General features: G+C 47.2%; 1 protein-coding gene across 1 annotated transcript in view; it reads left to right on the top strand.

The window, feature by feature from the left end:
• The window catches only part of LOC103607779, a 35,346-nt gene that overhangs the window by 11,958 nt on the left and 8,233 nt on the right, over window positions 1–15,155 (top strand). The window contains exons 2-3 of the mRNA XM_008592244.1: window positions 7,765–7,982; window positions 12,818–13,417. Coding sequence (XP_008590466.1) covers window positions 7,765–7,982; window positions 12,818–13,417 — 818 coding nt within the window. The remainder of the gene's footprint in view (window positions 1–7,764; window positions 7,983–12,817; window positions 13,418–15,155) is intronic.

Raw genomic sequence — 15,155 nt, 5'->3', positions numbered from 1 at the left:
AGGGTTGCGATCCCGTTACCGGTCAGTAAAAAAGACAAAAAGAAAAAAAAAAAAAAAAAAGGACTCCAGGATTTTAGTTGTCCCATCATTTTTACAGTTATGAAAATTTAGTAGGAAATGTTCTGGAGGGGTGTGTGTGTGCGTGTGTGTCTGCGCATGTGTTTGTGTGCGTGCGTGCGTGTGTGTGCGCGCACGTGTGTGTGTGCATGCGTGTGTGTGTGTGTGTGTGTGCATGCGTGTGTGTGTGTGTGTGCGTGCACATGCACATGAGTCCTTCATTCATTTACTCATCGGGATGCCTTGCTGGGTTATGGGGTTTGAGTCTCCAGTTTGAACTTTGCACATAATCACAGCCTAAAAGGTTCCCTTCAGATTATTCAACACTCCCCGTATTTGACAACTTTGTGGTTTCCAAACTTATTTCTTTTTAAAGTGGTCTTGACTTTATGAAATGCAGGCAAAATGAATCAAATTTAGAATCTTTGACATTCAATTCCAAAATAAAAATTAGAATCATTGTAAAAGGCTGTTTCCAGGCATAAAATTTAGGAGAACAAAGAAGCATGTAATTCTCTCATTTTTTTCAAAAGTATTAAAAGCAGCATAAATATTTTGCGTCTTTTCTGGTAAGGTAGAAATTAACCTAAGAAACTGATCCATAGATCTTCATGATATCATTACTGGAGTGTTTCATGGTCTCTGACTACTTAGTTGTAAGACTTTAAAACAATTACTTAATTTCCTGGGACTCTGCTTTCCCATTTGAAAAATGAAGCTATTAATCTAGATTCCTTCATCCAATACTGTAGCCATCAGTCACATATGACTATTTAAATAATTTAATACAAGTAGGTCAAATTGAAATTTAATTCCGCACGTGCACTAGCCACATTCCAAGTGCTCCATTGCCATGTGGCTAGTGGCTACTGCGTTGGACAGGGCGGGCAGAGAATGTCCCCATCACTGCAATGTTCTGTGGAATGGCAGGTAACATGTGTATTATCTTTGACAGCTGTAGAAACACAACATACAGGGAATTCCAAGCTGTTGGGCTCTAATCACAACCTCCTCACTGTCTCTCTTACTGATGAAAGTGTATTGAGTCATTATTGTGTTCTTTGTAGCAACAGTTCAGCACAGATCTGTTCATTAATTGAGTATGTAATGAGCACTTGTTATATGCCAGAAGTCACGCAATAGGCTGACAATATGAAGATGAACAGATCTTGTACTTGTGTTAGGCACTTACTGCCTGACTGAGGAGAGACCAGCAAAGTAACAATTACTAACAGTGGGAGAGGATGGGAGAGCTGTGCAGGGAGGGGTTGCTGGGGGGCCTAGGATGAGAGGCTCTAAATCAGGCAAGGGCAGGGGGGCGGCTTCCCAGTGGAACTCTAATGCCCGGTGTGGTATGAAACCTTTGTGCATAAATTACTATGTAAGAGCACAATGGGATAAACATTTAGAAATAGAGCTGCCTAGTTAAAGAGTATGACATATTTTAAAGGTTTTGATGATGCAAGAAAGACCCCGGAACTCTAATCAGCAGACCGAGTCTCAAAGGAAAAGCCTTAGCCCTTCATCAAAAACTTGTTGAATGAATATGTGATCATAGACCTAGTTTTAAACATGTTTACTTGAAAGGCTTCCAGAAGTAACCAACTTTTAATGTTAACTGGCTACCAAGCAAACCAGATGGCTCCATAAATTGTTTTGTTATTATCTGGACCATGAATCTATAGATTCCCTCTAAGTAATCAACCAGAATGGATGAGTGCTATTTGAAATGTGGGTTCACATCTAGACTAACAAGGATGGGTTCACTCAATCAGACACTGTGGTACTGTCATGGGAATCAAGTGAACTGAACAGAAAAAATAGAGCAAGACTCAAATATATTTGAAAATGTAGGATGTGACAAAGGACACATTCCAAATGAGCTGGGAAAGAATGGAACTTGAATGGATTGTCTGCATTTTGGATTTCCAGTTACATGTTTACTTAAACAGCCCTGGAACCCAATCTGAGTGAAGAATCCTCAGACTTTTCCAGTTTTCTCTCCTCTTCCCAATTTGTTGGTGGCCTCTTAAGTGACTTTCCTTTAGATGTCTTCCCAAAGCAGCCAGCATGGTTTGTTTATTCTTAAGAAAGAACTTCCTCTCCTAGTCACATTTCACCAGCTTATATAAGTGTTGTATTAAGCTTTGCAATTATGATATAAATACACTTGACTTTGACAGGGATCAAACACAGACAACCCCTCATGAGCATCAACTGGACGTGGAGCCCCCCAAGCAACACACAGGGGACCAGCTAGTCCTGCGCTCAGCCTGCCCGGGTCCTGGGCTCCTGTGGTCAGTGGATCAGTGGGTGCTCATAAAGTGTCACTAGGAGACAAGCTGAGCCTGTGATGCATGAGGAGAGCGCATTAACCTCCCCCTCTGCTCCACTGTGTGTCAGACAAGCCTCCACTGACAGGTTGCTATGAGGATTAAACGTGGTGACGTTAAGGGACTACTATGCAAGCCAGTAGCATGGGAACTATCCCTTTTATCCCTCTCTCTTACCCCGACATCTATTCTACCCCCAAACTTCTTGCTAACGTCCTCACCTGCCAATATCTCTTGGGTCTGTGGCCTTCTCTCCCTCTCCACATCCCCACGCGGGGCCGGGCCACCATCGTCTGCCACCAGGACCTCTCATGGCCTCTCTGCATCCACTCTTGCCCTTCTTACCTTGCTTTCAAAGCACATCTGTGATCATGCCAGCCACCTCCTCAAAGCATTTCAGTGCCTTCCTAGTGCCCTTAAGATAAAGACCAAAACGCTGACCATGAAGGACACGGCCCGGCACACTCTGCCTCTCCTGTGTCCTCAGCTCCCGTCTTGCTGGCCTTTCAGTTCCTTAGCCTGCCAGCCACCTCCTCAAAGCATTTCAGTGCCTTCCTAGTGCCCTTAAGATAAAGACCAAAATGCTGACCATGAAGGACACGGCCCGGCACACTCTGCCTCTCCTGTGTCCTCAGCTCCCGTCTTGCTGGCCGTTCAGTTCCTTAGCTGGGCCTTGCACCTCCTCATAAAGAGCCTCTCGCACACTCCGCCCCTGCCTGGGTTCTTCCCTGCGCCCGGTCCTCCACCCTCCACCCAGCAACTCCTCCTCATCCTGCAGATGTGGCTCCAGGCTTCTACACCTGGAGAAGCATTTTCTGTCTCCTGGTAAATGTTGAATCTTCCTCCTAAATACGTTCTCAGAGGTGAAGTCCCTTTCCTCTGTAGTACTTACCCAGTTATGGCTGCAAACACATTTCTGTGGTCTTCTGATTGACATCTGTCTCCCCAGCGATCTGTGGGTGGCCTGAGGGAAGGGATCCTGCCCAACCCCACTCACCCCTGGGTCCATGTGGCCCAACAAATATTTCATGGCATGAGTAAATGTGGTAAAGCCATCTGACAGCCTGGCACATTAAGATGCGTGTTTACAGATTTTTTCCCTACCCTGTTAGTTGGTCAAACGGGATCCTATTACTTGTTAAATGGAATATGTCAGCTCTGAGCCAACTGCATTTGGTGCAGGAGGAAAACGTACCGGCTCCCACCTTGGAAGTGATTTCTACACATGGAAGTGAGGAGTCTGAGAAGAGGTCACAGCAGACGCAGGACAGCGGAACCCTTACAGAGGAGTCACCTACAGCTCAGGAGTTAGCTGCTCTCTGTAGACCTTGGTCTTTAGCAACATAATGTCAGTTTCAGATCATCCCAATTTGCAGCGTATTTTTAATTGCATTAGGTTTTTTCTCCCCTGGAGCAGCGGGAAGCCCGCAGGGACTGCCACCACTCAGTCACCCCTGCCCCCACCCCCAAATTTATCTATTGCTTTGATTATGGAAACCAGCAAGAAAGTGCTTCACTAGTTAATTTGAATCAACACTTAGTATAAGATTTGGAACTTTTACTTGTATTTTCCAGGGGCTTGCAAACTTTTTGTATAAAGGGCAGATTGTAAATATTTTAGGCTGGGGGTGGGACAGGGACATGTACCCTTCCTCATCTTTACGGCACCACTTGGCCCTGACTCTGCCCTTGTCCCAGAAGTTGCTACAACTGCTCTTCACTCACCGCCTTACCCCCACACCACCTTACACCCCAGCAGACCGATCTTCCTAATGCAATTATGTGAGGCCCTATCGTCCCACCCAAATTCCACCTTGCTGCCTGTTGGGCAAAGTCACGTCCCCAGATGGGACATTCGCATCCACTGTCCAAACCTTTCCACCTGGAGGTCTCTTCCCTGTCCCTTTCTCTTTTCTTCTCACCTGTTCACAGCATTCCCTTCGAAGACCACCCAGTGTCCTGCTCTCTGCCCTGCTGGCAGTTTCCCACCTTCCCTCAACGCCAGGCTCGTCAATCCCCACCCCACACCACTCCTGACGCCTTCCATGGGGCTGCTGGCATGGCGCTGGCCCTGTGCCTTGTGCTCCCAGCTGGCTGCAAACCGTGACACACAGAGAACTTATATTCCTTCTGCATCCCCCTCAAGATAGGCAGGTTCCCTGTCCCATGGCATTTCCTGTGCAGGAAATGCCATGGGACAGGGAATGATGGACTCATTCTTTGGTTCTGAGAGGGCTGGCCACCGTGTGGTTGTGCTTGAGGTTTAGATAAGAGGTCCCCCCTCTACAAAAGTAGACAAAATCCTGAAATTCAACTCAGTGTTCTCCAAAACAGGGTGCTCAATATTAGCCATTTAGGGGAGGGAGAAAATTCTATTCATATATATTTTTTATAGACATAAAAAAGAAGTTAAACAAAACTAATATGAGGATACTTCAAAAAGTTCGTGGACAAGTAAAATTAAAAGATGATACAAATATTTCCATGAACTTTTTGAAGTTCCCTTGTTATTTCATAAGCAGGCTGAGCCCAACATGTTCTCGGGACGTGTTTCAGCCAAAGCAGAGCTTTGTGGGGCCTGGTGCATACACACTTCTGGGGATCCTGTTTAACAAAAATAATTCAAAATAAGTTATGAAAGTGAATATTTATTACGAGTTTGAAAAAAATCCCATATTGTAATTTAAAAAAAAAAAACAACAAACAGCATGAACATTCCTGAGCCCACATCCATGTGGGTACGTGCTAGGACTTTCCCAGGGCAGGCCTGGGGCTCAGGCTTCCAGCGTGGCCTGCATGCTAAGTGAAGAGTCCTGAGAACACCCTGTGGGGTAGACGGTGCTCACAGCCTGGGCTCCAGCTCCCTGGGACAAGGGAGTCTATGTGTGAGATCACGTGTGTACACAGGTTGACAATGATGCAAAAACAGTGAGCCCCTGGGAGTGGGCAGCGGGCATCCCACCCACCTGGAGCAAGTGCTTGGTCAGCTCACGAGCAGCTGTGCTGACACGATCATCTAGAGAGAGCTGAGTCAGAACAGAACAAGAAAAAGAAATGGCAAAAACACAGCTAGGAGTGTATTTACAACCCACTCATCCACAAACCTTCCTGAGGGTACATCATGCCTTGAGAAAGTAACTTAATGACCATGTGATGCCTTCATGACCCAGCAGAATATTTAAAAACAAAGCATTGAGTACTTTCAAATTAGCTGCTATAGTTCTCAGTGACATTTATAATCAGGTGCTATTGCATTCAATACTTTACAAAATTTTGCTTTTTTTTTTTTTTTGGCGGGTGGACGGTATGGGGATCCAAACCCATAACCCTGGTGTTATCAGGTTGCCGTCTAACCAACTGAGCTAACCAGCCTGCTCAACAAAATTTCACCACACTCAATGAGGATCATGTAGAAGGCTCTTTTGTGAGGTTTCTGTCCTAACAGAGAAAGATTAAAAGGTCACATATCATATGTGAAAACTTTGCCATTTTGTTGAGATAAAAATGGCCAAAATGATATACAGAAAACAGTAAGGTGGCACACTAAAATGTACTTCTAAAGCATGTGCTGTTGTATGACATTTAGGAAACCTTACTGAAGATCTGAAGAAGCAAGTATTTCAATAAATTTACAATGTGAGAATTTTGTTTTATGACCGACAAGAAGTTCAGATGTCCTAATAGGTCTTGGTTCATGTATTCACCACACTCTGTTTCAGTTTTGAAATCTGTATTTACCTAATGCTGATACAACAGAAGCTTTTAAATACTTTGAGTACTACTCTATGGGTGTACTCAATAAAGATTTATTCTCAGCAGTAAATAACTTCTTAAGTTTATAAGAAAGGTTTATAGAAATTCAGTAAAAATGTAATTGGTGATGCAGTGATGGCCTTGGCAGGAATTAACCGAAGGATGGCTGCACGGTAAGGTCACAGACACAGCATCACGTGTGAAACGAGAGCCCTGCACCATTTATAGGTGAACTTGGGAAAAATAAGTCGAATACAGAAGTGGACAAAGTGCTGTAGAATGTAATTAATATTGTTAACTGAACAGAAATAAAACGTTAAGTATATGGCAGAATGGTTACAACGGCGTGCGTCAACATGGGGGCCGTGGCCACGACGGTCTGTCTCACACCATGTGGAGGTTTATGCTACCTCCAGGCAGAGCATTTTGGAGATTTTGAGTCACAGATGAATGACATAGTACTTTTCAGTGAGAACTGCCCCGAATTTGCTGACCTTTTCTGTGATAACAGAGGACTGCTCCCTCACAGAGAGTTCAAAACAAAAGCCCAGTTCAGATGCTTTAAGGTGAAGACAAAATGATCACATTTCACTTATTATTAACTCAGGTCCATAGTTTACATTGAGGCTCGCTCTGTGTTGCACATTCTATGGGCTTTGACAAGTATGTAATGTCACGTGTCCACTACTACGGTATCACACAGAACAGCCTCACTGCCCTGAATGTCCTCTGTGAGCCCCCTGTTCATCCCTGGGAACCACTGATCTCTTTACTGTCTCCCGCTCTGTGTTGCACATTCTATGGGCTTTGACAAGTATGTAATGTCACGTGTCCACTACTACAGTATCACACAGAACAGCCTCACTGCCCTGAATGTCCTCTGTGAGCCCCCTGTTCATCCCTGGGAACCACTGATCTCTTTACTGTCTCCATGTTTTTGCCTTTTCCAGAATGTCATAGAGTTGAAGGAATGCAGTGCGTGGCCTCTAGGACTGGCGTTCCTCCTTAGTAATACGCGTTTGTTTCCCATGTGACTCTTAGTGACCCGACGCTGCTGTCCTTTTCACTGCCGCACAGTATTTCTTGCACTGATGCACTGTTTATCCGTCACCATCTGAAGGGCATCTCAGTTGCTTCCAGCTTTTGGAAATTGTGAATAAAGTTGCTGTTAACATTTGCACGCAGGTGTTTTTCTTTTTTTGTGGACGTAAGGTTTCAACTCATTGGGTTAAATACCTAAGAGCACAAGTGCTGGATTTTACGGTAAGACTGTTCTCTTGCCAAATTTCTTCTTACTTATAACGTAACATTGGTTTCTTATCAACTATACTGAAATCATATTTCTGAGATATTTCAATTCAGAAATTTGTTCAAAGTTCAGTTGTATTCTTACATCTTATGGTAATGACTTGGGAAAAAATACAACTATAGTTTGCCATGTTTAAGTACTTTTTTCTCTAATAGATCAATGAACCTTTAATTTCACTAAATACGTATCGTGAGATTCACCTTCCCATTGTCACCCGGAACCTGCCTTTACCATAATGTCCTCATTAATATGAAATGTGCTCCAATATATGTAGGCCTGAAAGCACAGAAAGTTCTTCATGTTTGGGTGAAGGTCCCGACGTGTTCAAAGTGTTCGAGAGTCACACGTGCTATCTGGAGAGTGTAAATGGGATGCGGCCACGGCCAGTGGCTGGTCTGCTCCTGTGCGTCTCACACTTGGCTTCCCCGCTGTGCCTGCCCAGCCCTACCCCGTGGGCAGCCGGGGACTGTGCACTGCGCGTCTCGATGCTCATGTGTGCCCGCCTGAAGCCCACGCTGCGCGGCCTGCATGTCCTCATCTCCTCTGTTCCTTCCCTTTGCATTCGGGGCGTCCCTGTTTCTATGGCTGCACCTAACCCAGTGCTTCCAATAGCCGCGCCATAGAATGGTGAGGTTTCCACTCCGTTTTACTTACCTGCTCTCTCTGGGTGAGGTAGGTCCGTGGAGATGACTCCGAGGAGAGGGTGAAGTGACCAGGAGGAGCCCAGTGTGGCAACATCGGATAGAAGAGCAGGCCAGGCCAGGCCAGGGGGCTCAGGTGGGAGCAAGTCTGGTGAATAGGGAGCAAAAACAGGGTTGGTAGCTTGTGGTGAGGACAGGGCTGTCAGAGGGGCTGTGGGGTCAGGCAGGGCCAGGTCGGACGGTCGGCCTTCTCAAAGAGGGTCATGTGGGGAGCTTAGAGGCAGAAACAGCCAATTATCTTTAATCAGCTAATATGTATTAAATTTCCACTACGAGCCAAGTTTCGTACAAACCATATTTCTCATTCTTACAATTGATGGGGTGTCATAGTCTTTACGGTACTGATGAGGCCCCAAATTCATTCTCTTACCCACAGCCACAGAAAAAAGAGCCAGAGCTGGGATCTCGGTCCTGGAAGATCAAACTGCAATGGGCCGGCCGGTGGCGCACTGCTACAGTGCACCGCTTGGGAGTGCGGCGGCGCTCCCGCCAAGGGTTCGGATCCCACATACAGACCAGCCGCTCACTGGCTGAGCGAGGTGCGGGAGCAACACCGAGGGTTGCGATCCCGTTGCTGGTCCCGGTCCGGTACGGGCGCAACACTGAGGGTTGCGATCCATTGCCGGACACGAGAAAAAAAAAAAAAAGATCAAACTGCAAGATCTGCACGCCCCCCCCCCCCCACTGCAGAGCCGGTGAGAGCAACTTGAAAGAGCTGCGGAATGTCTCTGGGTTTCCTCTGGAGATGATTCAAGAAACCAGATACGGACCCATCTGAAGGAAGGCTGAGAACCGACATCCCCAAAACGTGTGGCATCAGTGACAAGAGTAACAGAAACAAATGAGGAGGGAGCTATCGGTATTTTCCTATATCTGACGCATTAGGTATGTACTTAACCAGAAAATGAAAGGTAATAGCTGACATTCTGCGTAAGGCGAAATGCTGCCGTAATACAGGAAAAATAGCTCCCGGCACCATCAGACCAGAAGGCCTAAATAATGAATCACAGTGTGTCCACATCTTACAACTAGGAATAGAATGATCACTGACCTCTGGGTTCTGAGCCACGCTGGGCTGCATTTGGAGTCTTAGCCTTAAATCACAGCAGGGATCCTGCCCGCGTGTCTAGTGCAAAACAGTAAGTTTTCCACTTTTTAAGTTGTAGTGAAAAATTGGAGGAACACAACTTGGCTGACAGTATAAATAAACTGTGCTATTAAAAGGTATTTGTAAAAGGATTTATCTCATTTTTCTCTAAGGATCTTCTCTCTCGACTCATGGAATGGAGGGAAAAGTGTCAACAGTGAGAAACTGCAGATAAACAACCCCAAGGACAGGAGGTGACCCCCTTTGGTCTCCCTAATAATCTCTGCTGCATCCTTTCCATCCTTTCCCTGCCCTGTTGGGTCCTTAGACAGCCAGGTTGGTGGAGCCAAGTGGTCTTTAGCCTGAGACAAGGCCCAACGGCTGGAGCTTCACAGTGAAAAGTCAGAAGAATTGAAAGTGGAGGAGAAATGAAAGGAAGCGGACGAATGCTTTCCTTATCGTGACAATAGCAGTGAAGACGGCCAAGAGGCTGTGGCAGAGGAGTAAGTTACTGTCCCAACTTATTAAGGCCAGGAGTTTCCTTTCTTAACCTGAAGAGCAGTTGCCTGCATGGCTTCATTCCCTAAAAGGGTGCCAGGATGACGCCAGTGCATAACCTCATCAATATTTGAGCTTCCTCGGGTGCATGTGAATTCTTGAAACCCGTGGAATTTAATGAGCAAACTTTCCTCCAGGGACTTACTGTCATGGGTCATGAAAGCTAGAATTGGGCTCTGTTTAATTTGCTTTCCAGGCTACAGGTTAACCAGTGGAGGCGACAGAACTCTCCCAAATCTAGAAAAGGGTAAAAGACACACACCTGACCATGTGTACTCACACTTGAATAGATACACAAACTCACATAGCATATGTTGTACACATCTCTTGCCTACAAAATGCATTTTGACAAGATTATCCTTTTAAGGACTCATTCTAACCACAAAATTTTATGAATATAGATGTCTAGAAAGCTAGGGACCAGGTTACAACAGCCACTCAACTGGATCAACCAAAGTGGAAACATACACACAAACGTACGCTTCCTAAGGCCTTTCATTTATAAAACAAATCCTATTGTACAACTAATATAGTCTAGCTTTAAATCCTATTCTTTAAGGAAAGAATAAAATGGTAAATTGTGTGCATATGTTTTGAAGCTACCTGAAAGACAGACCAGCCTCTGTGTTCCTAACTCCTCTTTCTGAGCCATACTCAACTGTAGGAGTGTTCCCCAAGTGTGCTGGACCACAGCAATCTCCTGGGACACTTGATAAAGATGCAAATTCCAGGGCTTTCCCCCAGATTCTTATGCAGTTAGTCTGTACTGGGACCCAGGAACCTCTATTACTTATTTATTTATTTTTATTGCTTATGGATATTCATGAGATACAAAGCTGATTGTCACCACTCGTGCACAAGATGTGAAGGCCAGATCCATACTGGCAGCATGCCAATTACCACAAACTGTGATTATACCCTGTGTCCCCACCCAATGATCCCCGACCTCCCTCCCCATCCGCCTTTCCCCAACTCCACTTTATATCCCTAGGTATGCTCTCTCCCTCTGCAAGTCCAACGCAACACTGTGGTCTTTCTTTCCTTCCTTCTTTCTCTCTAGCTCTCACTTATAAGTGAGGACATGTGCTATTTATCACTCTGTGCTTTGCTTATTTCACTCAACATAAGTTTCTCTAAGCTCATCCATGTTGTTGCAAATGGGAGAATTTCATTCTTTTTTATGGCAAAGTAGTATTCTGTGGTGATTTTTGTCATGTGTCTCAGGTAATTCCTGCAATTTAAATGATTAGGCAATTCTGGGGGTATCCTGACTTGGTTGACCAGCTGGTAACTCCTGGAAGCCCAGTTACATCTACTTGAATGAAATGAAAGGATGCTTCATGACCACAGCACTGTCCTCTGGAGCTCTGAGTGAGAACTCATTTTGATCTATCTATCACTCTTTCCTTATCACAGGTCTTGGGGGTTTAGGAATTTGCTGTTACACAATCCCTTTCTTAGCCCTTCTATCTCCTCTTAGGTTTATATTCACACTTGTTTCTTGGTTATTTTCATCTGTTTGAAGTTTTCTCTAACCTAACAGTCTATATCACCTGGGATTCAATTGTATTTTACTGGAACCTTCCAGCTGGTTCTCTCTCTCTCTATATATATATGTATATTTAAATTTCTCCTCATTTTCTTAGAGTGGTGTGATTTATGTCACTGTCGTGGATTGAATTATGTCCCCCCAAAACTCATCGAAGCTTGAATTGTGTCCCCCAAGTTTTATGTATTAGAAACTTGGCCCCCACTGTGACTGTTAAGAGGGTGGGAAATCCTATTATGGTGATTGAAAGGTGGGGCCTTGAAGAGGTGATTGGATTGTAGGACCGTGCAGTAGCAAATGGATTAAAAATGGTGGTCAGGGGTGTGGTTCTGAGGGCTTTAAAAGGAGAGGAGAGTCTGTCTGTATGTCTGTCTCTCCCTCTCTCTCTCCTTCCATCATCTTGCAAGGTCAGACCCCCTGGGTCACTGTCACCACCACCAGATGGACTTTGGGCTTCCCAGACTCAGAAACTGTAAGCAATAAACTTTGTTTTTCTTTAGAAATCACCCAATTCCAGGTATTTTGCTATAAACAATAAAAACTGACGAATACAGTCACTATGTTTGGATTTCAAAAATGTTGTCTCAATCACTTTACTTGATACCACCTTTAATTATGTTATGCTGAAACAATGACCATTTGTTTCAGTTTTACAGCCTTAGCTTCGGTGTCTAGCGCTCCCTTAGATATCACCACTCTCCATCGCATGGGTGTGACCTTGACTAATTTACACTGGAAAATGAAGGCAGAGATCAGGGCAAAGCATTATAAACGTCACCTGGGGGGGGGGGGCAAGAGCTACATTTAATCATCGTATAAAACGTTACAGTGTACGCCTGTGTGCACTTGATTTGATCTGCCCAGTGGCGATATGAAGAGGTTTAAGTCCTCAGCCTCGACAATCTTACATTCTAACTGCAGAGGTTAAGACATGGACATAATTTTTTTAAAATATAGTATTTCTTTCAGAACGAGATTATTCCTAAATCAGATGAGGATCCCCAAAGTAACATCTGTCTCAGTCGCTTGCATCAAACGTGTTCTGCCTCCCTCGCCAACGAGTTCTCCAGGAGGTGACTTCTTTTCTAAACGTGTATCTATGCTTATTTTAAATGTTTTCTCACAGTCACATTCGCACGGGGATATGAAAGACTTGCCACTCTACAAAACGGTATTAACACTATTTCCCAGTAAAAGACACGGCAGGAAGCTAATCGAGAGGAAGGAACCAGCCATAGGAAATTTAAAAGGTAAACCAGGGTAACCCCTGTCCTTTCGGGTTGTCGGGGAATTTAGGAAGTAGTTGGAAGTGAGAGGAAAGGGGTCGTTATCTCCGTGGGGCCCACGAGGTGCCCGTGGGGCTGCGATGGCCGGAGTGTGTGGCTCAGAGGGGCTTAAATCAGCGCCGCTGCTGCCCACTGCGCACGCGCCGGACGGAGCCGCGTGTCCCAGAGCGCCCCCTGCGGGCAGTGCCGGTACTGCAGGACGCGCGCCGCCCATGAGCCCCAGAGCGCCCCCCGCAGGCAGTGCCGGCACTGCCTGCGGGGGGCGCTCTGGGGCTCATGGGCGGCGCGCGTCCTGCAGTGCCGGCACTGCCTGCGGGGGGCGCTCTGGGGCTCATGGGCGGCGCGCGTCCTGCAGTGCCGGCACTGCCTGCGGGGGGCGCTCTGGGGCTCATGGGCGGCGCGCGTCCTGCAGTGCCGGCACTGCCTGCGGGGGGCGCTCTGGGGCTCATGGGCGGCGCGCGTCCTGCAGTGCCGGCACTGCCTGCGGGGGGCGCTCTGGGGCTCATGGGCGGCGCGCGTCCTGCAGTGCCGGCACTGCCTGCGGGGGGCGCTCTGGGGCTCATGGGCGGCGCGCGTCCTGCAGTGCCGGCACTGCCTGCGGGGGGCGCTCTGGGGCTCATGGGCGGCGCGCGTCCTGCAGTGCCGGCACTGCCTGCGGGGGGCGCTCTGGGGCTCATGGGCGGCGCGCGTCCTGCAGTGCCGGCACTGCCTGCGGGGGGCGCTCTGGGGCTCATGGGCGGCGCGCGTCCTGCAGTGCCGGCACTGCAGGACGCGCGCCGCCGCGGTGAGGCGAGCGCAGGGACGGACGCCGGGACGATACGTAGTGTGACAATGTTAAAAGGGGGCAGAGACCGAGGACAGAAGTTCCTAAGCAACCCTCATCTAACGCGCAGCCTTCACCAGGCTCGGGCTCGTGCCTTCTGCTTCGTGGACACTCTGACGTTCGGTGCACCGGCCCCGTTCCACAAAGGAGGGACTTCGGGCTCAGGGTCAGGTAGCCTGCTGGGGTCACGTCAGCGGCGGCCCGGGGACTGCAGATCCCGCATGCACCGTATGCAGTTTTCCCGCGGCTGTGCCAAGACGTGGTCACAGGCCTCTCTGCTCCCCAATATGGAACAGGGACAGGGTTTCCCAGTGCACACAGCCCAGGCCCTGGCCTGGGGTCACTTCCCAAGTGGCAGAGTTAGGAACTTCGAGCATCTGGCCCCAAGTCCTGCTCCCAGAGGTGGAGGTCGGGGAAGCAGGGCTCATGGGGACTGCTTCAGGGCCCCGGTCCCCTACAGCGCCGGGTGGGGGGCTGAGAAACCCGTGCGTTGTATAGAGCCCACGGAAGCAGGGTCCCCTAGGAATTAGGGTGAGCGGAGCTGGTAGCAACCAACACTCAAACTGGGTCCTTTTTCCTCAACAAAGAATGCACACGTTGCGCCAGAGCTGCTCAGGTGTCTTTCTGGATCTGCAAGGAGGGCACTGGGTCGTTAGGAGGAAGGCGGACTCCTTCTGAGCTGGCCTCGTTCAGAGAGAAGGCGGCCTCCTCTTCTCCAGAAAGCAGCTGGACCACCCCAGGACGCTTCCCCCGAGGAGGTTTAGCAGAACATACACCGGGAAAAGCCTGCAGATTCTTGCAGCGGAGGAGTGACTTTCTTGGTCATTTGCAGGGAAAAGTGTCTCCCTCATTTAGTGACCAATTCAGGCCCCGGCTATTAGCATTTGAATCAGGCAGCCATGCTGTTTCGATTGAAAAGAGAAGCCAAGCCTTTGTTGTTGCAATTGTAGGGTGTGAGTAATTTTCCAGCATCCTTTAATCAGTTCGAATAGTTGGGGAAATGGCAACATATAGGAAAAGTGTGTTCTAGCCTTGAAAATGCAAATACGATGCCTGGTCCCAGGCTTCCCCACGTGGGCCCTTGATCCTACCTGAGGCTCCGTGGGATCTGCTAGGCTCCCTTGGCCGGCTGTCCTTTCAATCAAAACCTCATTAAGTGTCTTCAAAATATTCTCTTTATTTGTATTAAACCAATTCTAATCATTATGGAAACACAGCAGGGCTGGATCGAAACGCTAATGGTCAAAGCCTTCTCTCCCATCAGCGGGTCCATATTTCTCGCACACAAGAGGAGCCAAAAGGTGGAAGATTTGCAGCCAATGCAGGGATAAGATCCAAGTACCGTAACACTTCACCCTTGGTGAAGTTGAGGTCCCTTTGGAGGGCAAGAGGTACTTGAAGTAGTTTACAGTGTTTGATTTACATGCTTAGGAGACATCCTATTCACTTTTTAAGGTGAGAAACACTGCAAAATTTTAAGTTTAAAAAAGGTGGAAGACCAAGTTTTCAAATATCCTGCTTGCTTTTTTCCCCTTTAGATTGCATTGTGTTTTCTTATGTCATGTACATAGAAACATAAAGATTTAGAGTTTTTAAAAACACAGATGACTAGGGAAAACCCATTAAGAAAAACGTCTTTGGAAGAGTTGACGTGTCTGTGCCAAACTCATAGTTCATAGAAGTTTGTTAACTTTGTTCT

Source organism: Galeopterus variegatus, unplaced genomic scaffold, assembly GCF_000696425.1.
Source record: "Galeopterus variegatus unplaced genomic scaffold, G_variegatus-3.0.2 Scaffold7708, whole genome shotgun sequence".
In the NCBI taxonomy this organism is placed as follows: Eukaryota; Metazoa; Chordata; class Mammalia; order Dermoptera; family Cynocephalidae; genus Galeopterus; species Galeopterus variegatus.
This window is presented reverse-complemented; position numbering and strand designations above follow the sequence as displayed.